Consider the following 24,640-nt stretch of genomic DNA (forward strand, 5'->3'; position numbering starts at 1 on the left):
TCTATGGGTTGTTTTACATGAAATGTTAAACAAGTAAGCATTAATTTTACTATAGGATAGTAAATAGGTGGGAAACATTTTAAAATACGTGAATGGGAAGGAATATACCCATTATTTTATAACTTTAAATGAAACAGAACCTTTAAAAATTGTGAATCACTATGTTGTACACCTGCAACTTATATAACGTTGTACATCAACTATACTTCAATTTTAAAAAAGGATAATTAATGTATGGAGATAGTGATCAGGTGGAAGATAAAGAGAGGAAAACAAAAATTTATAATTCAATGTCCTAATTGGCATACCTGAGAAACTTTTGACACATTAACTCTCAGATGCCTATTTTAAGTTTTAAAATAACTTGGAATTGATAAAGCAATGCAGTTTATAGGAATAAAGTGAAATCCAGGACCTCAAAGATGAGCTAAGAGAAGGAACAGATTTTTTTGTTTTTATTACAAAAGTGAAAGCACAAAGGTGAGTGACTCATACTATAAGATTTTACTCATAGCCAATATGATCACAGATATAGAAAATCCTAAAGAATCTAAAAAATGTGCTACTGGAGCTATTAAGGACATCTGGCAAGGCCCCAGGAGACAAGATCACTATCAAAATCAATTTTATTTCTACAAACTAGCCATGGACATCTGGAAATTTAAAGTTAAAAATAAATACCACTTACTATCACATGAAATAACATGAAATATTTTAGCATAAACTTAACAAAATATATGCAAGACCTGAACACTGAAAAACATTTCTGAAAAAATTAAAGAAGACCTAAATAAATAAAGAGCTATCTCATGTTCACAGATTGGAAAACTGAAGATCATTAAGATGTCAGTTCTCTCTAAAATGATCTATAGATTCAATGCAATCCCAATCAAAATATCAACAGGCATTTTTGTAGAAATTGACTAGCTAATTCTAAAATGTATGTGAAAATGTAAAGTCCTGGGTTAGTAACAAAGTTTTTTTAAAGGAGAGCAAAATTGAAGGACTACTTTGGAGGCAGAAGAGCTCCATGACTATGAAGGCAAAAGAAGAAATTTCTGAAAAGATGAGAAGAATCTGTGGTAGCGTAGAGCAGTTCTTCTTGGTTTTAAATAAAGCTATTTATTCCTTAAAAAAAAAAAAAGCTGAAGGACTACTTGATTTCATGACTTACCATAAAGCAACAATTATCAGTGCAGTATAGTATGGGTCAGGGCAGACATATAAATCAATAAAATTGTCTAGAAATAAACCCATATGTATATGATCAAAGAGCCAGGTAATTCAATGGGGAAAGAATAGTCTTTAATGGTGTTGTAATAATGAAATATCCATATGGAAAAAAAAATGAACCTCAATCTTTGCCTCACACTGTACATTAAAGCTAATTTGAAATAGATCATGACTTAAATGTAAAAGCTAAAACTATAAATCTTTTAGAACAAAACCTAGGAAAAAATCTTCTCAATTTTGAAGTGGCAAAAATTTCTTAGACACATAAAACACTAACCATAAAAAATTCTGATAAATTAGATTTCATCAGAATTAATATCTCTGATATTCAAAAGATACCATTAATAAAATGAAAAGGCAAGTTACGCTCTAGAAGAAAATATTTGTAAAACACATATCTCACAAAAGACTCGTATCCAGAATACACAAAGAACTCTTAAAACTCAGTAAGAATACAAACAACCCATTTTCAAAGTGAGAAAAAGACTTGAACAGACACTTCAAAATGAAGATATATGAAGATACATAAATGCCACATGAAAAGATGCTCAATAAAATTAGTCAACAGGAAAATACAAATTAAAATTACCACATACTCATAAGAATGATTAAAAATAAAAATACTAACAATACCAAGTGTAGACAAAGATGTGGAGCAATTGAAATTCCTACCATACATTATTGGTAGGAATGAAAAATGGTAAATTCCTTTCAAAAAACAGTTTGGCAGTTTCTTAAAAAGTTAAAACACTTATTATATAACTCAGGAATTCTACTGAGGTATTTTCCAAGAGATATAAAAATATATGTTAACAAAAAGATCTGGATCCAAATAGTCATGACAGGTTAATTTTTAATAGCCCCAAACTGTCAACAATCCAAATTCCTATCAACAGAAAATGGAAAAACCAAACTGTGATTTATCTGTACAATGGGATACTACTTGTCAATAAAAAGGAACAAAAGACTGAAAAAATTAAATGAAATACATGAACGGGAAGGTGGAGTTGACATAATTTTCCTTATTCATCTAAGTACCATGAAAAACCCTGGACATTGCATAAACAAAGATAAAAAGGCTCAGAAAAATGGAAAGAAGGCAGACTGCCTAGGAACCTCAGGATTCTAGGAACAGCACTATGGTGAGTCTCCTGAGTATCCTTTTTGCCTCATATATACCAGACTTAGAGCTGAAGAAACCAACAACTAGGAAATGTAGGTAGGTGCATACAAAAAATCCCCAACAAAAGCCAGTGGACCAGGAAAAGGGCAGCCTAGAAAAATAGAAAACTTTTAGACAATAACCACTCAAAAAAACTGTGACCCTACTCCCACCCACCCCTGTAAATGCTGAGTGGGAAATTTAGACTTCTACGCTCCTGAGTCTATAATGAGGAACTGCATCCAACATCCAACCACCTCAGTTGTGGTGGTGTCAGAAAAATCCAAGGAGGAAGTCAAGACTTTCATTCCTGATAGACGACAAAAGTCTCCCCTCTCACACCTCAGTGTCAGTGGAGATCACATAGGGTGCCTAAACTTTCATTCCCACCCATCAGTAATTAGATGAATCTCCCCTTCCTCTTGGGATGGTGCCTGAGGACGTTCAGTGGATAATTAAAACTTTCACTAATACCCAGCTGTAAAGCAGCCACACCCTTTCCCTGTCATGTAAGTGGAGGTCAACTGGAAATCAGTAATGAGGTACTTCCATTGTTCCCAGCCAGGGAGGTATTAATGGAAGCCTACTGGGGAGCTAGACATAACAACCCAGACCCAGCAGTAATGAAGAGTCTCCATCTTGGGTGTCAACAACAAAAAAAACCTGGTCTTACATTCTCACCTGGCAGTAATGGGGTGATGTGCCTACCCTCTTCCCCTGCCAGAGTTGTGGCAAAAAATACAGCTAAAATAAAAAAGTAAAGTCCCCAGGGTCTTATAATACCCCCAAAATCCATGTCTCAATAATAATAATTTAAAAAACCACTCATCATATCTAGAAACAGGACTATCTCAAACTGAATAAAAAAGGGCAATCAATAGATAGAAACACTGAGACAAAAGAGATGTGAGAATTATCTAAGATTTTAAAGCAGCCATGACAAAAAGGCTTCAGTGAGCAATTGTGAGTATGACTGAAACAAATGAAAAGAGAAAGTCTCAGCTAAGAAACAGAAAGTCACAGCAAATTTTTTAAACTGAAAAATACAATAATCTAAAGCTCAGTGAACAGGATGAAGGAGACAGAAGAAAGAATAGCTAAACTGGAAGACAAAACAATAGAAATCATCAAATCTGAACAAAAGAGAGAAACTAGACTTAAAAGAAACAAACGAAGAGAAACTCAGGGACCTGTGGGACTTTAACAAAGATTTAACATTCATGTCATTGGACTTCCTGAAGGAGAGGAGAGAAAGGACAGAGTTAAAAAAAAAAAAAAAAAGCACTTGAAACAATGGCAGAAATTTTCCCAATTAGCAAGAGACAAAAAGCTGAGTGAAACTCAAACAGAATAAAATAAAAATATCCATTTTAGAACATATCGTAACTTCTGAAAACTAAAGACAAAGAAAAATCTTGAAAGTAGCCAGAGAAAACAACTTACCTACAGGGGAAAAGCAATTAAATAACAGTGACTTACTTATAGGAAACCATGAAAGCTAAAAGGATGTGACCCAAGAGTTTTTAAGCATTGAAAGAAAAGAACTGTCAACCTAGAACCTTATGCCTATAAATATATTCTATTTATTTAAGCAAGGCATTCTCAGATGAAGGAAAAATAACAGATCTGTCACAAGCAGATCTACCCTAAAAGTATGACTAAAGTAAGTTCTCAAAACAGAAAGGAAATGCTAGATAGATAGAATATGGTAAACAAAAATACTGATAAATACAATAGGCTTTTCTTCTCCTCTTGAGTTTTATAAATTATGTTTGACAGTTACAGCAAAAGTTATAACACTGTGGTTCTAAATGTACATGGAGGAAATATTTAAGATAATTATATTATAATAAATGGGGGAGGGTAACATGACACAAACGAAGGTAAGGTTTCTATAATCCCTCTAACTGGTAAAATGATGACATCAATACACTGAGTACATATGTATACATAATAATATAGAGCAAACACTAAAAAGCTATAAAAAAGATACATTCAAAACCACTATAGAGAAATCAAAACGGAATTCTAAAAAATGTTTAAGAACCCACAGGAAGGTAGGAAAAAGAAAACAGAGAAATGAAAAAGAGAGAGAGTAAACCTTAAGCTCAAACATATCAATAATTACATTAATGTAAAAGGTCTAAATACGGCAATTAAAAGAAAGATTGGCAGAGCTGATTTAAAAACATAACCCAACTGTATACTGTTTACAAGAAACTAATTTCAAATACAACAATATAGGCAGGTTGAAAGTAAAAGGATTTTAAAAAGAAGTATATGCAAAAAAGCAAAAGATAGCATATAACTGAAGTCCCAAGCCCAAGTATTTGGACATGGGCCTTTGGGAGGTAATTTGGCTTAGATTAGGTCATGAAGGTGGGGCCCCAATGAATAACGGGATTAGTATGTCCATGCCACACAGCATGTGGGATCTTAGTTCCCTGATCAGGGATCAAACCTGCACCCCTTGCAGTGAAAGCATGGAGTCTTAACCGCTGGACCACCAGGGAAGTCTGGGGATTAGTATCCCTTTAAGAAGAGATGCCAGAAAGCTTGCTTTCTCTCTCTCTCTCTGCCATGAGAGGACACGGCAAGAAGCTGACCATCTGCAAATCAGAAGAAAGTCCTCACCAGAGAACAGAAATGGCTGGCAACTTGATCTTGGTTACTCTAGCCTCCAGAACTATAATAAACAAATTCCTGTTGTTTAAGCTACCCAGTCTATGGTACTTTGTTATAACAGCACAAACCAACTAATAAAATTCTATATAACAAGAATATATATATTTTTTCCAGTGCCCACCAACATATACCAATAGATCATACCTTGGCCATAAACAAAATCTCAAGTCTATAAAAGAACTGAAATCATACTGTGTTCTCTAACCACAATGGCATCAAACTAGAACCAATAATAGGACAACAACAGGAACATCTCCCAACACTTGTAAAGAAAACAATACACACCTGTCTACATAATCCACATGAACCAAGGAGAAAGTTTCAAGTGAAATAAAAAAATAGACTGAACTGAATGAAAATGAAAATATAACATCAAAATTTATGTAGTATAACTAAAGTGCTGAGAGGGAAATTAACAGCACTAATGTATATATTAGCAAAGAGAAAAGCTTCAAATCAATTATCTAAGCCCAATGTAATGAAGCTAGAAAAAGAGCAAAATAAACCTGAAGCAAACAGAAGGAAATAACATAGATAACAGCAGAAATCAATGACATTCAACACAGAAAACAGAAAAAAATGAATGAAACAAACACCTGATTCTTTAAAGAGCAAAAGAAAATTGACAAACGTCTAGAAAGACTAACAAAGAAATAAGACAAAACACACGTGACCAATATTAGGGATAAAACAGGAGATATCACTACAGACACTGCAGACATCAAAAGGATAATGAGAAAATACTCTGAACAATTTGATGCACATAGCTTAGAAGGAATGAATCGATTCCTGGAAAAGCACAAACTATCACTACTCACCTGATATGAAATAATTTGAATAGCCCTGCAACTATTAAGGAAATTGAATCCATAATTTTCAAATGGTCAAAAAAGAAATCTCCATACATACATGATTTCATTGAAGAAATCTACCAAACATTTAAAGAAAAATTGACACCAATTCTACACAATCTCTTACAGAAAATAGAGGGAAGAATACACTTCAGAGTTCATTTTATGAAGCTAGCATTAGGCTGATACCAAAACAAATCAAAGACAATACACAAAAAGAAAACTATAGACCAGTATCTCTCATGAATACAGATATTAAAATCCTTTTTCAAAAAATTAGCAAATGGAATTTAGCAATATGTGGAGTGAATTATCACCATAACTGACCAAGTGAGGTTTATTTTAGGGATGCAAGGCTAGTTTGATAATCAAAAATCAATCAATATAATCCACCATATTAGTAGGCTAAAGAAGAAAATTGACATGATCATCTCAGTGGTATTAGCAGAGGAATAGATACATAGAACCCAGAAAGAGACCAATACAAATATGTCCACTTTATTTTCAACACAGCACAAAGGCATTTCAATGGAGGAAAGATGGCCTTTTCAACAAATGCAAATAATGCTGAAGCAATTGGACATTCATATGGAAAAAAAAAAAAAAAAGAACTTCAACCTAAGTCTCATCACACCTTATACAAAGTTAACTCAAAATAGATCATGAACTTAAGTATAAGACATAACACTATATAACTTTTGCAAAACAAACCATCAGAGAAAATCATCAGAATCAAGGGTTAGGCAAAGAGTTGTCAGACTTTACACCAAAAGCCCAATCCATGAAGGGAAAAATTATAAAATGGATTTCATAAGAGTTTTGTGCTAACAAAAAAACAAGCTACAGACTGGGAGGATATATTTGCAAAACAAAGAACTGACAAAGGACTAGTATCGAGAATTATATAAAGAACTCTCAAAAATCAACAATAAAAAATAATCCAACTAGAAAATGAGCAAAAGACATGAGACATTTTGCTGAAGAGGATATGCAGATGGTATATAAGCACATGAAAAGATCCAATATCATTATCCATTAGGAAATGCAAATTAAAACCACAATAAGCTATCACTACAAACCAATCAGAGTAACTAAAACAAAAAATAGTGATAACACCAAACGCTGGCAAAGATGCAGAGAAATTACACTACTCATACATTGCTGGTAGGAATGTAAAGCATATAGGAACTCTAAAAAACAGGCTTGCAGTTTTTTAAAAATCTAAACATGCAACTACCCACCAAATGAACTACTGGGCATTTATCCCAGATAAATGAAAACTTTTGTTCACACAAAAACATATTTAGGGGGGGACCTTGAAGATGGCGGAAGAGTAAGACGCGGAGATTGCCTTCCTCCCCACGGGTACACCAGAAATACATCTACACGTGGAACAACTCCTACAGAACACCTACTGAAGGCTGGCAGAAGACCTCAGACCTCCCAAAAGGCAAGAAACTCCCCACGTACCTGGGTAGGGCAAAAGAAAAAAAGAAAAAACAGAGACAAAAGAATAAGGACGGCACGTGCACCAGTGGGAGGGAGCTGTTAAGGAGGAAAAGTTTCCACACACTAGGAAGCCCCTCCGCCGGTGGAAACTGCAGGAGGCGGAGGGGGGGAGCTGCGGGACCGCGGAGTATTGCACAGCCACGGGTGCGGAGGGCAAAGCGGGGAGATTCCCTCACAGAGGATCAAGGTGTGACCTTGTCTAACCCAAGGTCACAATAATCTATAACTACGTTTTCTTCTAAGAGTCTTATACTTTTAGCTCTTACTACAAGTCATTGACCCACTTCCAGTTAATTTTTGTACATGATATGAAGTAGGGATTCAAATTAATTCCTTTACATATGGCTATCCAGTTGTCCCAGCACCATTTGTTGAAAAGACTACTCTTTCTCTATCAATTATCTTTGTACCTTTGTCAAAATCAACTGACCATAGATGGGTTTATTTCTAGATCATTAATTCTACTGCATTGATCTCTATATCTGTTGTTATACCAGTACCACACTTTTAAAGTATTGTAGAAGATTACTATAACTACAGTAAGCTCATTATTGTAGTAAATTTTGAAGTTGCCAAGTGTGACTCCTCCAACTTTGTTCTTCAGTGTTGTTTTGGCTATTCTGGGTCCCTTGCATTTCCATATAAATTTTAGGATCAGTTTGTCAATTTGTATAAAAAAGACAGATTTTTGATATAGAGTACATTGAACACAGGATATCTTTCCATTCTTGTATGTCTTAATTTTTTTCAACAATATTTTATAGTTTTTGATGTACAAGTCTTGCATTTCTTTTGTTTATCCCCTCTACTTTTAAAATGAGGAAACTAAGCCCTGAGAGATGAAGTGTAAGTGGCTTTCAAATGCATCCTTACTTTCTCTTTGGTGAAAACTCTCTTCCCTACTAAAATCTATGCAGATCATTTTACCCTGGTTCTCAAGAACAACTGAGCCAATAATCTGGGATTAAGATACTGCCCTACTGCCTCAAATCTGCTATCTAGCTTTACACTGCCTGATGAAGTACCTGATGCTTCCACAGGTTAAACAAATTCCAAAACGATTCATGTGATACTGCTAGTATACTTACGACAAGGGACACAGTCTCTTTTCATAGCCAAAGTCACTTTACAGAAATGACAAGAAGGAATAAAGTCCAAATGAAGACTATGTGGTGGTTTAACACACGTCTGCATTGAGGACACGGGGAGGGGGAAGGGTAAAATGGGACGAAGTGAGAGATTAGCATTGACATATATACACTATCAAATGTAAAATGGATGGCTAGTGGGAAGCTGCTGCATAGCACAGGGAGATCAGCTCGGTGCTTTGTGACCACCTAGAGGGGTGGGATAGGGAGGGTGGGAGGGAGGGGATATGGGGATATATATGTATATGTATAGCTGATTCACTTTGTTATACAGCAGAAACTAACACGACATTGTAAAGCAATTATACTCCAATAAAGATGTTTAAAAAAAAAACAAAACACATCTTCGAAATCTTTTTTTTTTTTTTTTTTTGCAGTACACAGGCCTCTCACTGTTGTGGCCTCTCCCGTTGCGGAGCACAGGCTCCGGACGCGCAGGTTCAGCGTCCATGGCTCACGGGCCCAGCCGCTCCGCAGCAAATGGGATCTTCCCGGACCGGGGCACGAACCTGTGTCCCCTGCATCGGCAGGCAGACTCTCAACCACTGTGCCACCAGGGAAGCCCACGTCTTCAAAATCTTTGACACTTCTCCCATCACAAGGTGGAGAATCACTAGAATATGGCCTGGTCTTACTGACTCTAACAAACAGGATGTAGTGAAAGTTATGCTGCATGATTTCCGAGACTAGGTCATGAAAAGAAATACAGCTCCCACCTGGCCTGTGGGTTTTGAGACACTGAACCTTGGAACCTAGCCACCATGCTGTGAGGAAACTATATGGAAAAACTTCATATATGGGTCTTCTGGCAGACAGCGCCTGCCAAAGTCCCAGTCAACACTCTGATACCTGAGTGAGGAAGCCTTCAAAGTTGACTCTAGCCCCAGCCACAACTGATGGCAAACACATGAGACCCTAAGCACCCTAGCTTAGCCTAGTCAACCCTCTGAACCATGAGAGTTAACAATAATAAAAGATTGTTGTTGTTTTATGCTTCTAAGTTTGGGGTTGTTTATTTGAAATAATAGGTAACCAGTTAAGAACCTAAGGCAGCTTCCTAACTGCACATGCACCCAGCACAATCATACCTATTCTTGCATACTTCAAATGGAAACCAAACAGTACCTGCATAAGAATTCTAAATTCTCAGAACCTAAGAGTTAGAAGAGCCCGTAGGAGTCATATGCTCTGACAATGAATGCAAAAACATTCACTGCCGACTGGTTTTTTTGCTTAAAAAACCAGTCCTCCAATGCCCTAGGAGTCTCCATTAGCCCCCAGTGCACCAACGCTTACAGGCATTTAACCTAGTAGTACCAGAAAACTTCCACTTACAGTGTGAGGTATATGTGTTATTAAGACTATTCACAGTATTTTGAGAAGTGAGAGAAAATAACTTATTCAAAAGGCAAAAACATAAAAAATTCTGTACTGGAGGAGATACATAATATAGCCAGTCCAAGGTTCTATGTTTAAAAATGATGCAAAAAGACAGCTAAGGGATGAATTTGGAAACTGTCTTTTAAATAAAGCATTACAAAAGACAGAAACACTGTACCTGGACTAGAGAAAAGGTGAAATTCTTAACATTTTAATTTTCTTTCCCAATGCAATTGGTTGAATAATTGGACTTAATTGAAATTCACAAATATGTTAATTTATTATTTACTGGTTATTTAAAACTCTGGCAATAGCAAGCTATTTAGAAACAGAAACACACTCCTATTGTGATCTTACATTTATTGGCAAATATAATACGTATGTTGTAAGAATTAAAAGTATTTTACTGGCACAAGACATTATCAGAAAATTATTCCATGATTAGCTAATGCACATATTAATATTAGGTGACTGTAAACAGAACATTCACCAATTTGATTCTTGCAAGGCGTTACCTCAACACTTACTTACGGGAACTAAAGTAAAGTGACGTTTACCTGGGAGATAGTTTGTAATAAAGCTATTTATTGCATAAATGAAAGCTTTCCTAGAAAAGATGATGGGTTTGGACTAGGTGATTTAAAACCCACCATGGAATCCAAAAAATTAACTGGCAAGCATGGAAACTAAATTTACAATCTCCTATTCATTAACCTTATACTTTAACTCCCTAAGCTATCCAATCATACTTTCTGAAAGAAAAAGGACTTTACAGTACTATAGTTTTAATGGGTGTTCATGAATTGCTCAGTACAGAAAAAATACATAAAATGAAGCAGAATGGATGGATAGCTGTTTGTATCATAGCTAAAGGACTGGAACATCAAAAATGACTTAAGGAGACTAAGTAGTTACTTTAAATAACAAGCACTGTATGAAGTAAAATGGCCACTAAAAGCATCTTAAACTGAGTAAAGTAGAGCTATGTGGTTACTTATCTGAGATTTTAGTGATAGCTTTCTTTATTGCAAAAGTCTAGAGAACAGAACATAAAACCATAAAACAGAAAAAAAGAAAAAAACAACCACACACACAAAAAAACCAATAATCTTTCCATTTGGATATATAACTACAATAATCTTTCCATTTGGGCATATATTACTAAATTACTACTAAGTTATTACAGCTTTCCTTTTTGTTTCCCAATAGCCAAAAAATTCAAAGTTAGGTTTGAGATTCAATTCACATTTTATAGAAGACTCATCTCTTCTCCAAAACAGAGTTTTGGTTTAAAGGGTTTAAAGATAGCCCCAAGGTGTAGAAATATCCTTACATAAATGAGGAAGGGAAAATATTAAAATTAAAAACTTGAATTAAACTTGGAGCAGTTAAGAGGACTACCTGGATATGTAACTCTGGGGATGAAGAATTAGTGTTATAATAAATAGGTACCAAAAGAATATATGGAGGAAAATGCAATTAAATCCAATAATATAAGATTTTTAAATGTAAGGGAATTTATTAAAAGACTTAGAGAATAAACAGAAGAAAAAAGGAGAATTATTTGAAATAGTTCCAGACACCCTAGGAGAAACTAAAAGGAGCATGTTCCTTGAGGAAAGTTAAGTCAACAGAAAAATCGGGAGAGCAGCGAATGGTTACTTAGGAAACATTTAGAGTTATACTGAACTTAGAGCAAGGGACTCTTTTACCAAATCCCTGAAAAGGATGAGGCTGCTGCGAGAATGGTGTTGGTTAAATGTAATGAGATCACTTTTTAGAAAACAATTCTGAAGTTATCTAAGAAATGCTAAATAATTCAAGAACTTTGGACTGAAAGAGATACCAGCAAACCTGGGGCTGAAAAGGGTAGAATCAGGAAGGGACTGACAAAAGCATTATGCTGAATCAAGCTTTACTGATTGCTAAGCAAAGATATCCTTGAAACTTAGCAAAATGTCACCAAGATTGTACACCCTGCCATTCTTTCAAACTTTAGGAAAACTTTTTCAGACTTTAAATTACAACGTGATACAGTAAAAATAACATTGGATTTGGAGGCCAACCACCTGGAATTCAGTTCTAGCTCTACTCACTTTTGATTTGAATCATTTAAGGAGTGGAGGGGAGGAAATTATAAAACCTTCTAAACTTTAGCTTCCTCCTGTATAAAAGGTAGTAATGTTTCCTGCTTGGCCTAAATAAAAATTATTCTGTAACTGTACAGTGCTACAGATTGCAATTATTAGAGGACCGCTGAGCATGGATGCTGAAGAGAGAGCCTCTATCCTCAGAATACTATGTGTAGGGACTCCCCTGGTGGCACAGTACTTAAGAATCCACCTGCCAACACAGGGGACATGGGTTTGATACCTGGTCCGGGAAGATCCCACACATCGCGAAGCAACTAAGCGCGTGCGCCACAACTACAGAGCCTGCACTCTAAAGCCCACGCACCTAGAGTCCGTGCTCCACAACAAGAGAAGCCACTGCAGTGAGAAGCCCGCGCACCACAACAAAGAGTAGCCCTCACTCGCCGCAACTAGAGAAAGCCCATGCGCAGCAACGAAGACCCAAAAGAGCCAAAAATAAATAAATAAATAAAATAAATTTACTAAAAAAAGGAATACTATGTGTGTATGTTTCGGGGGCCCAGGGGCAGTAATCTTCTTTGATCAACATGCGGTTTAGAAGGGATGTGCACACTGTGGCAAAAGAAAAAGGGACATTTACCAAGCCAGTGAGCACAAGGCCTTAGGGAGCATCAAGGCGATAGTCAGATTGTGCTCTCTCTGATTCCTGCTAAGGAGAATTGCATGGCAGAGATGCAGAATGACAAAGAAAGTTAGAGGGCAAAGGGCAGTATGAGTACTTACAGCAAGAATTACTGTTTTATTTCAGGCTTTCTAAAATTATGAGAACAGTTTAAGGATATAACAAGGATATTGCATTAAGCAATCCTTGGATCAGATCCAACTGGGCACAGATAGTTCTGGGATGTCTTACAGCAATAGACTAAGAGGTGTGACTTAATCCCTTACTGGTAGCGGCTCTACATTCTACTCCCTGGGCATAAGCACAGAACAGATTGCCAACAAACACAGGAGAGGATGCTCAACATCACTAATCATTAGAAAATGCAAATGAAAACTACAATGAGGTATCACCTCACATCAGTCAGAATGGCCATCATCAAAAAATCTACAAACAATAAATGCTGGAGAGGGTGTGGAGAAAAGGGAACCCTCTTGCACTCTTGGTGGGAATGTAAATTGATACAGCCACTATGGAGAACAGTATGGAGGTTCCTTCAAAAACTAAAAAGAGAACTACCATAAGACCCAGCAATCCCACTACTGGGCATATACCCTGAGAAAACCATAATTCAAAAAGAGTCATGTACCACAATGGTCACTGCAGCTCTATTTACAATAGCCAGGACACGGAAGCAACCTAAGTGTCCATCAACAGATGAATGGATAAAGAAGATGTGGCACGTATATACAATGGAATATTACTCAGCCATAAAAAGAAATGAAATTGAGTTATTTGTAGTGAGATGGATGGACCTAGAGTCTGTCATACAGAATGAAGTAAGTCAGAAAGAGAAAAACAAATACCGTATGCTAGCACATAATATATGGAATCTAAAAAAAAAAAAAAGACTAGAGGGAAAAATTACTGAACAAAGAAAATGAGAATTCTTAATCAAGAGGTTTTTTTTAATTAAGCAATCTTTTTTTAGTTAGAAACCTAAAATTTAAGCAGCAAATCATATTCAAAGGAAAGGTTGTTCAACCATGGTATCTTAAAAAAAAAATGGTTCTGATGAACCTAGGGGCAGGACAAGAATAAAGATGAAGATGTAGACAACGTACTTGAGGACATGGGGAGGGGGAAGGGTAAGCTGAGACGAAGTCAGAGAGTGGCACTGACATATATACACTACCAAATGTAAAATAGATAGTGGGAAGCAGCTGCATAGCACAGGGAGATCAGCTAGGTGCTTTGTGACCACCTAGAGGGGTGGGATAGGGAGGGTGGGAGGGAGATGCAAGAGGGAGGGGATATGGGGATATATGTATACGTATAGCTGATTCACTTTGTTATACAGCAGCAACTAACACAACAATGTAAAGCAATTATACTCCAATAAAGATGTTAAAAAAAATTAAAAAAAAAAAAGAAAGATATTGGTCTCCCACCACTGCTGCCATCACTGCGTCCATGAGTGCCTTAGGGCTCAGGTCTCCTGTAGTTTCAAAACAGACCATTTTGGCAGCAGAGGTGACATATCTCAAATAGGCTTGTGGATATCTGAGCTAAGAAACATTTGGGGAAAAAAAAGGTTTGAAGTTCTTTTAAGTGTTCTACCATGGAAAATTAGAAGATGAATGCTAAATGTATAAAACCCATCATCCAAAGCTAAATGGCAAACTTCATTTCCCATCCAGTTGAATAAAACTGGCCTGCTACAATTGAGATTAATTTTGCATGGAAAAGGTAGCAAAGAACATCACTTAATGATCTTCCTAGCCTTGAAATAAAATCCTTAATGATTCAGTTTAAAGATGGCACAGTTACAGGAAAACATGTTGGAGCCTCTGTTTTTTCCCTAGGGACCTCTCAATACCCTCACTTTCTAGGGTTAATGGTAACTTTTACCCAAGGTTCTTTCTGAGCTTACTACAATTTTTATAAATAGGAAAAACCCTACTCCAAATATTTTATACTGAAAATAATGTCAGTGGGACCATACTGGCATATATTAAATATTTATTAAAAAGCAGAAAAGGGGTCTGATAAATCATAAATACTGAAAAGGTAAATTTAAAAAAATCATCTTTTCCAATCATATAAACTTTCTGTCTTGAATTTGACTGATAATCTGGAATGCTGAGAACTTATAGCTGAACTATAATGTTATCTTCCTATTTTTAGTATTTGCCAGAATTTGTTTAATGTCTGAATTGCACTTTACCACAAACTATTTCTCTCCTTTACTGTCTTCCTTACATATTGCTATTATTCTACTCTGTATTATAAAAATGCCCCATATGAATCATAAAACTTATAGAAAAGTTTGTATGTTAGCTGTCCGGAGTTAAATGAAAAATCCTTTTTGTTTCAATCTTTGTTATTAAAATATTCTTAAATATGTGAGTATACTTATATTTCAGTGTTTACTTATGCCAGGTGTTCAAATGCTTTATATATACTAAGTCAATCATTACAACAACTTTATAAAGTAGAGTACATTACTATCTCCATTTTATAAATCAGGAAACTGAGGCACAGAGATCTTATATAGCTAGTGATCTGAAGCCAGTTTTTAGTTTACTAAATATCTTATATCAGCTTAATTTTTTATGTGTAATTAGTCCTTCTATCCAAAAAAGTAGAGAGCTGCAGATTCCTCTTAACCAGTGTTTCCTAAACTGTTTCTTCAAGTCTCAATAAAGAGACTAAACTGACCTATAGCTGATAACCTTTAGGTTCTTAAATCTTTTACTGTGAAATGGATAGGACTAATTGAGCTACATTTTTTAGTTAAACAAAATATAAAGGGTATGAGTATCTCTTGTTACAATAAAAATCAGCTCTATAACACAAAAGGGAATTTTACATGCAATGCATATACAATTGCTGTTTGGCAATTTTAATGTACTTGATCTTTCAAACAGTGTCATTTCAAAGAGGAAAAAGAAAATGACTTGGTTGAGCAGAAAGGCCAAGCCTTGGACTGGATACTGATATGCACGTACTGACACCTTGGGAAGCTGGGAAAGACACCCTGCTCTTTTCCTGCATCTGTTGATGAGCACTGAGAGCAGACTCTTCCTTTAATTTTATGTGAATTTCATCTGAATCATATATAGAAAAAAGGAGATGAAAATTACATAGAAACCAGAGTTCTAATCTAGTTCTTTGATTTTTGTTCATGCTCCACACATTTAAATTAAAACAAACAAACAAACACCAGAAATCAGCAAATTACCTCGAATGCAGCTCTGTGCTGCCATTATTATATTTGCTTCCTCTTTCCCAGACACCAAAGTCAGGAACACGGTAAACTCTTTCTACACAAAATACAAGGTTCTGAATAAAAGAGACCTAAAAGAAAAGAGATGAGACATAAGGACACGTAAAATAACAGGACCTTTAGATATTGATAAGAACAATCAGATATTTGAAAATTTGGATTTGAAATTCAAAATGCATTTGCCTACCAACACTTTTTTAACATGCTGAAATTTTTGTGATTATTACATTACTATGAATACACTCTAATATCCGGTTTTTCTAATATAAAACCTAAAGTGAGAACCTAATATAAATAGTACAGAAATAAAATTTAAATCCTGTCAATGTTCCAACTATAATTCTTCAATGATGTATCTATCAACATTACTGTTCATGAGGGCTGTGCATCTTAAGAATTAAGAAAAATATAAAGCACTGTTTTATATTAGATAATAATATTTGGAATCTAAAATGTCAAATGTTAAAGAAGTCTAACACTTTGGAGATAAAAAGGTATTTTTCAGTTCTAAAATGAGTCAGTCTCATGGTAGATCAACCTAGAGTCTTGAGTTTATTACTCATGGAATCTGATCTTCCTCCTGCCTTTTCCATAGCTATAGGTACCCATTTTTATACACTCAAAGCTTACAGTTGGAGATGGGCCCAACCAATAGGCCAGAAATCACAGCTTTCATGTAAAGATTTCAAACATTTGATTAAATTTATACTTTCAATAGTAACTATGGAAAGCAAAGATTATGGTCAGTTCTTACTTAATAAAAGTTTATTCATTTTAATAAAAACAATATCTTATGTGGGCTACTGGTCCTAATTACAGGGTTTTTAATTTAGTCATCATGTTTGGTTCAATATTGCATACTGAATATGTGCATCTTGTCTACCCTCTGTCTCGCTATCCCTCTAAAGTGGTAATACATATTCCCTGACCTCCACCCTACACACCTAATTAATTTAATGCATATATTCTTAAGAATGACACATAATAACACTAAAAACCAAGGTAAAGTTCCACCAGTAGACTAGCAACTTTGAGAAATTATAGAAAAAGAGAAAGCAGTAGGAAAGAATTGGTTGAGAAATCAGAGCAGAGGAAAACACAGCCTCTTAAAATGATTCTTCCTTGTTCTCTAGGGTCTCTAGAAAGTCTCTAAGCCTAGAGTTAACAAATACATGGTCAAGAGTTGACCAGGAAGCAGTCTACATACGTTCTCTCACAAATGATGAATGGCTGAGGCAGTTGAATCCGTGACCTTTTCATTCTCAATCCCAACACAGAGATATCTGCCCTCAGAGCCAAGAACAGCTCACATATTTCAGTGAAGGAAAAAGCAATTAGGGTGTTGGGGCCTCACAGAAATATAACAGAGCATTCTAGGTTTTCATAAAACACAAACCTATCCTGTCACTTCTCCACCAAAGAGTGGAGCAGTACACACCTCCAGTAAACATTTTTTTCCTTCAAATATTGGGGAGGGTCTTCTCAGCTTTCCCAATTTCTTGTTACCTTACCTATTTCCCTAAAGAAAACCTGCCCATATAAAAATTGTGGTGTAATTTCATAAAACCTGATGTCTTCAGCTTTTCCATGGTCTTTAGAGTTATTTAGATTCTATAAAACATACAGGAAATACTTAATACTTGTCAGGTCTCCAAGTTAAAAGATTTGAAACCATCTAAATCCTTCTTCCTCTTACGACAAACTTCTTAAGTATATAGTCCATATACTTGCTTCTTCCCCCTCTTAGGAGGACTTTAGGACCAGGGCTGGGCCCAAGTGAGGCAGTCTGCTCAGGCTGCATGAATGGTGTAATAGTTGGCCAAGAAGGCATTTTTGGCTGATAAGTCCCATAAGTAAAACTAAAATACCGCTTACATTCCAGTTCCGCAAAAAGGGAGTTTAGAAATTGCCATTCCACTTCATCCTAACAAATAAAAAGCTTTTTAACTCTTCTTGGATCCATGAGAGGGGGGAGGACACAGAGCAAACTGCTGTCCTAAGACTGGAGAGACCCACAGGCAAAAACAGGCAGTTATGGCTCCCTAGAGCATAGACTCATGAGCAGAAACCACCTAGGGAATCAGTGCTGGGGTAGTAAAATCTGAACTGTAACTGACAAATTGCTAGAGGCTCACTTAAAAACTCTTGAAAGGTAAAAACTCCAGGGCGACCCGGTCATAACAGGGTCCCGACAATATTGTGAGATTTACCTCCAAGAACTCAGCCAGGTTCCCACAGAAAATATCCTAGGAAAATCCCCTGTAGCTTCCAGCAAGGAGAGGGAAAAAGTAACCATTTTGAAATACATTGAAACATTCTGTTTTTCTTAAGAGGGTCTCCCCTTAGGGGAAACTAGTTAATCAAAGGCAGACCTGCTGGGCTATTTTCAGAGCCTAACTGACTGGGGAAGGGAAATACCCAATTCCAGCCAGCTCTAACCTTCCACATGGGGAACAGAAATTTTCAATTCCAGGCTACCAGAGCCATCCTGTCCTAACTAAGGGGAGAGAAAAAAAACTGAAAACACTTATGAAGTTCATAGTCCAGAGGCACAGGCTAACTAACAGACTGGGACATAACCGTAGGATTATAGAAGGCTAACTAGAAGACTGCCTAGGTCCATGAGCTGATCACGCGCTCTTTGAACCGTTCCTATAAAACTCCTCACTACCTCCTCCAGGTAGGTACACACAGTTTTGAGGGCATTAGACCCCCTTTGCCTGGCAAAGCAATAAAGCTATTCTTTTCTACTTCACCCAATAAATAAATAAATACTGCCTAATCATAGCAAAATAATAGCAACAATGTATTGATAACTGATTATGTATGTTTATGACTATATCTTATGTGTGTATATGTTTATGTATGCTTATATATAAATAAAATAAATGATAGCAAAGATACAAGGGATAAGAGGAAGGAATTAGGATTATTTTGTTATTATAAAGTACTCACACTATGTGTGAAGTAGTATAGTGTTATTTGAAAGTGGACTTACTGTAAATGTATATTGCAAACTCCAGGGCAACAAGTAAAAAAAGTAGGAAAAAAATGAAATGTAAATGATATGCTAAGAAAGGAGAGAAAACAGAATCATATTTAAAAACTCAATTAGAGCAAAGGGAAAAAAAGAGTGGAAGACAAAAATAGACAAACTATAAGGGCAACAAATAGAAAACAGTAACCAATACAGCAGATAGTAATCCAACCACATCAATAATCACTTTGAATGTCAACGTTCCAAATGCACCTATTAAAAGACAGAGATTGTTAGAGTGGATCAAAAACCATGACCTAACTATATGTTGTCTATAACAAACCCACTTTCACTATAAAGACACATACAGATTTCAAGAAAATAAATGGAGAAAAATATACTATGCTAACACTAATCACCAGATGAGAAAGCTGAAATACCTATTTAATTTCAAACAGAGCAGACTTCAAAGGAAGGAAAGTTATTAGGGATAAAGAAGGGCATTATACAATAATAAAGGAGTTGATTCTCTAAGAAGACATAACAATCTTTAACATGTATATGCCTAACAACATCGAATTGTGAGGGAAAAAAGCAACAGAATTGTTAAGAGAAACAGATGAATTCTCTATCAGAGTTTAAGACTTCAACACCTCTCTATAAGAAACAGATCCAGCAGGGAGAAAATCAGTAAGGATATAGTTGAACTCAATGACATCATCAATCAACTGGATATAAAGGACATTCACAGACTATTTCACTGCAGAACAGCAGAATATATGTTCTTCTCAAGCTTACACAGAACACTTACAAATACAGACCACATTCTGGGTCAAAACCACACCTTAACAAATGTAAAAAGATATAAATCATACAATGCTCTTAGTCCACAAATGATTAAACTAGAAATCAATAACAGAAAGACAACTGGAAAATCCCCAAACATGAAGATTATATAACATAATACTAATACTATATGGGTCAAAAAAAAATGAAATGAAACAGCTTTTCAAAATTTTAATTCAATTTATAGCACTGAATGCATATATTAAAAAAGAAGAGATCTAAAATGAATATTCTAAGTTTCTACTTTAGAAAACTAGAAAAAGAGCAAATTAAATCCGAAGGAAGAATAAGTAAAGAAATAATAAGAATTAGTACAGAAACCAATGAAATTGAAAACCAAGGAAATTAAGAGACAAAAATCAATGAAATCAAAAGCTGGTTCTTTGAAAATTAAATAAATAAGCTTCTAGCTATGCTAACTAAGGAAAAAAGAGAGAGGACACAAATTACTATTAACATAAACAAAAGACGGGACATCACTACATTTCCCATGGCAATTAAGAGTAAGTAAAGGAATACGAAGAGTAACTCTATGTTCATAAATTTGATAACCCAGATGAAACAGACCAATTCCTTGAGAGCCACAATAAAACAAAACCAACAACAAAAAAAAGAAACAGATAATCTGAATAGACCTGTATCTATTAAAGAAACTGAATCAATAATTATGACCTTCCAAAACAGAAAGCATCAGTTCTAGATGGGTTCAATGGTGAATTATACCAAACATTTAAGGAAGAAATTTTTATCAATTCTCTACAATCTCCTTCAAAGGATAAAAGCAGAGGGAATACTTACTAACCCATTCTGTGAGGCCAGCAATACCTTAACACCCAAACCAGACAAAGACATTATAAGAAAACTACAGACCAATAACTCTCATGAACATAGACGCAAAAATCCTCAACAAAATATTTGCAAATTGTGCTTCCTTGGTGGTGCCGTGGTTGAGAATCCACCTGCCAATGCAGGGGACATGGGTTCAAGCCCTGGTCTGGGAAGATCGCACATGCCGCAGAGCAACTAAGCCTGTGTGCCACAACTACTGAGCCTATGCTCTAGAGCCCACAAGCCACAACTACTGAGCCCGTGTGCCCTAACTACTGAGCCCAGGCTCCACAACAAAAGAAGCCACTGCAAGGAGAAGCCCATGCACCGCAACAAAGAGTAGCCCCCGCTCACCACAACTAGAGAAAGCCCGCACACAGCAACGAAGACCCAATGCAGCCAAAAATAAATAAATTTATAAAACTATATATTTGCAAACTGAATCCAAAAAAGTATAAAAAAGAATTACACCACACCAAGTAGAATTTATCTCAGGCTTGCCAAGCTGATTCAACATTAGAAAATCTATTACTGTAATACATCACAACAAGACTAATAAAGAAAAATCACATGATCATTTCAACAGATGAAGAAAAGTATTTGACAAAATTCAATACTGACTCATGATCAAAAATTCTTGGTAAACTAGGAATAGAGGGGAACTTTCTCAACTTGAAATGGACTATCTACAAAATATATACAACTAAAATCATAGTTAATGGTGAGAAACTCAATGCTTCCTCACTAAGATCAGGTACAAGGCAAGCATGTTCCTTCTGGCCACTCCTTTTCAAGATCATACTGGAAGTCCTTGCTAATTTAATGGGGCAAGGAAAGGAAATAAAAGGTATTCAGATTGGGAAGGAAAACATGAAACTGTCTTTGGTGGCAGATGACATGATCATCTATGCAGAAAGTCCAAAACAATCAACAAAAACCCCCTGGAACTAATAACCAAATATAACAAGTTGCAGGATACAAGTTTAATATATAAAAGTCAATTACATTCCTATATATCAACAATGAGCAAGTGGAATCTAAAATTAACATCCCCAAAAATGAAACAGGTATAAATCTAAGGAAATATATATAAGATCTATATGAGGAAAACTACAAAACTGATTAATGTCATCAAAGAAGGACTAAATAAATGGAGAGGTATTTCATGTTCGTGAATAGGAAGACTCAATGTTGTAAAGCTATCAGTTCTTCCCAAATTGATCTATATATTCAATACAATCCCAACCAAAGTACCAGCAAGTTATTTTATGGATATTGACAAACTGATTCTAAAGTTTTTACAGAGAGGCAAAAGATCCAGAATAGTCAACCCAATTTTGAAGAAGAACTAAGTTGGAGATATCACATTACCCAATTTCAAGATTTACTATAAAGCTATGGTATTCAACACAGTGTGGCACTGGCAAAAAAATAAACAAACAGATCAAAGGAACAGAAAAGAGAGCCCAGAAATAGAACCCCATAAGTATAGTCAACTGATCTTTAACAAAGGAGCAAAGGTAAAACAATGGAAAAAAGACAGTCTCTTCAACAAATGGTGCTGGAACAAATGGACATCCTCATTAAAACAAAAAAATGAATATAGAAACAGAACTTATATCCTTTACAAAAATTAACTCAAAATGGATCATTGACCTAAATGTAAAAGCAAAACTATAACTCCTAGAAGACAACACAGGAGAAAATCTAGATGACCTTGGGTATAGTGATGCCTTTTTAGATAAAACGTCAAGGAAACAATTTATGAAAGAAATAATTGATAATCTGGACTTCAGTACAATTAAAAACTTGCGCTCTGTGAAAAATAATGTCAAGAGATTCAGAAAACAAGCCACAGATTGGGAGAAAATGCTTACAAAAGACACACCTGATAAAGCACTGTTATCCAAAATATACAAAGAACACTTAAAACTCAACAAAAGAAAACAATCTGACTAAAAAGAAAATTAATTAACATTCTATGTTTGCAATGCATATTTATAATTCTCCAATTCTGGTATTCTAGCCCTTGAATACTTATAACCCATACCTTTGTTTTATACCCAATTATGAAATATATCCATTTGGATTTTCCATTAAACACCATGTTCTAAATTCTTCCACCATTTGTAAGTACTTCTGAATTCTGTTTTTCACCGTAAGACCACTGGTTTTCTATGCTCTAGGTCTAGAAACACATCTGTGGCTACTGTGTCTTCTTTATCCCCCATATCATTCTGACACCAAGGTCTGCTATTTTTCACACAATTTTTGTTGTCAGAAAGGTTCTGTGAATCATGACACAGTATCACAATTCTCATGTCTAACATTCAAATCCTCCCTCATCTTCCCACCCTAAGCCTGCATGCCTATATGTACTCCACAGTCTGACAGGAAGCATAGATTCCAGTTGGGCTTGGTCTTGCTCATTTCAACTGAAACACTTTTCTATGAACCTTCCTTTAGTCCCAGTTCAAATCTCCCCTACTTGGTGAAAACTCTGACTTCTTTCTCCTAACTCAAACTGCACTAGACCAAAGTTCTTTTTTTTTTTTTTTTTTTTTTTTTTTTTTTTTTAGACCAAAGTTCTTAATTTTCTTTGTTTAATGTGTTTTTCCCCTCCACCTCTAATTAGTATTCAGGTCTACCATCTCTTATTTACAATATGAAAATCCCACAAACTCTGAAACTCGTTTTTTCTTAACTCATTTATCAGCAAAACCCATAACTGACCTCAGATTATCTGCCTTATTTATCGCACTTTATGTGAATATGCATATGTCAATGTAAAAATATTAAGGGGCTATGTATGTGGTTTTGCCCTAAACCCTGCTGGGGTTATAACATAAATAAGGTATCTTATCACCTTTTCAAAACACACAAAAAAATTTGATATCTAAAACTTATTTGGTCCCAAAGGTTTCTTCTTTTTTTTAAATAAATTTATTTATTTATTTTTGGCTGCGTTGGGTCTTCATTGCTGCGCACAGGCTCTCTCTGCTTGTGGCGAGAAGGGGCTACTTTTTGTTGCGGTATGTGGGCTTCTCATTGCATTGGCTTCTCTTGTTGCGGAGCACAGGCTCTAGGTGTGCGTGCTTCTGTAGTTGCGGCTCACAGGCTCTAGAGCGCAGGCTCAGTAGTTGTGGCGCACGGGCTCAGTTGCTCCGCGGCACATGGGATCTTCCCGGACCAGGGATTGAACCTGGGTCCCCTGCATTGGCAGGCGGATTCTTAACCACTGAGCCAGCAGGAAAGTCCTAATTTCTTCTTATCATTATTGTTTCTTTATTATTTAGCTACACTTCTAAATAGGTTTTACTTATGTGTATTAAAAAGGCACAACTGAATGAATGTATAAGATTATGAACTACTAGAGGGCAGGATTACATGTACCAATTTCACAGCACCCTCAGTGCAGTTCAGTGATGACTTTGGTGTTTAGTATATGATACAATTGTTCTCCCTGCCTGGATCACAGGAGAAAAATAATAAGTATATAATATACCTGCTTTTTGATGGAATTCTCATTGTATATACCATCTCAATAATGAAAGCTTTTTGCTCCAACTGTGGCCATATTTCAAAATGTGTTAGCACGTGGGTCTGTCTGTGTGTTTGTTCAAGCATTATTGCCTATGAAAGAAATGTTTCTCAACTTTGTCATATACATTATTTTCAAATTTCCTAATAAGAATAAGAAAATGGTACTTATCTTTTGGAAAGCATCAAGAACTCTACTGAGGTTGGACAAATAAAAATAACAAAATATAATAAACGTATTTTTTTACCTTTAAAAGGATGGGTTACAAAAAGCAATGATATGAAAGAAGACATAATAATTCTAAGAAAATCTGCAAATGCTATTTTATTTTCATTGTTACTAAAATTTCTGAAAGTTACAAGTTTTTATCTCAGATCCCTTGAAATATAGCCTTCAGAGGAGTAAAGTTTTATAACCTGTTACATACTTTGTTCATT

At 35.6% G+C, this 24,640-nt stretch overlaps 1 protein-coding gene across 3 annotated transcripts in view; it reads right to left on the minus strand.

Moving 5' to 3' along the window:
• Nucleotides 1-24,640, minus strand: part of PHKB (phosphorylase kinase regulatory subunit beta) — a 204,219-nt gene that overhangs the window by 118,597 nt on the left and 60,982 nt on the right. For all 3 annotated transcript variants that reach the window (XM_024740959.1, XM_024740957.1, XM_024740958.1), the window contains one exon: nucleotides 15,967-16,082. In XM_024740959.1, the coding sequence (XP_024596727.1) occupies nucleotides 15,967-16,082 (116 nt within the window). The remainder of the gene's footprint in view (nucleotides 1-15,966; nucleotides 16,083-24,640) is intronic.

The sequence above is a fragment of the Neophocaena asiaeorientalis genome, unplaced genomic scaffold, assembly GCF_003031525.2.
Source record: "Neophocaena asiaeorientalis asiaeorientalis breed wild unplaced genomic scaffold, Neophocaena_asiaeorientalis_V1.1 scaffold849, whole genome shotgun sequence".
NCBI classification, from domain to species: domain Eukaryota; kingdom Metazoa; phylum Chordata; class Mammalia; order Artiodactyla; family Phocoenidae; genus Neophocaena; species Neophocaena asiaeorientalis.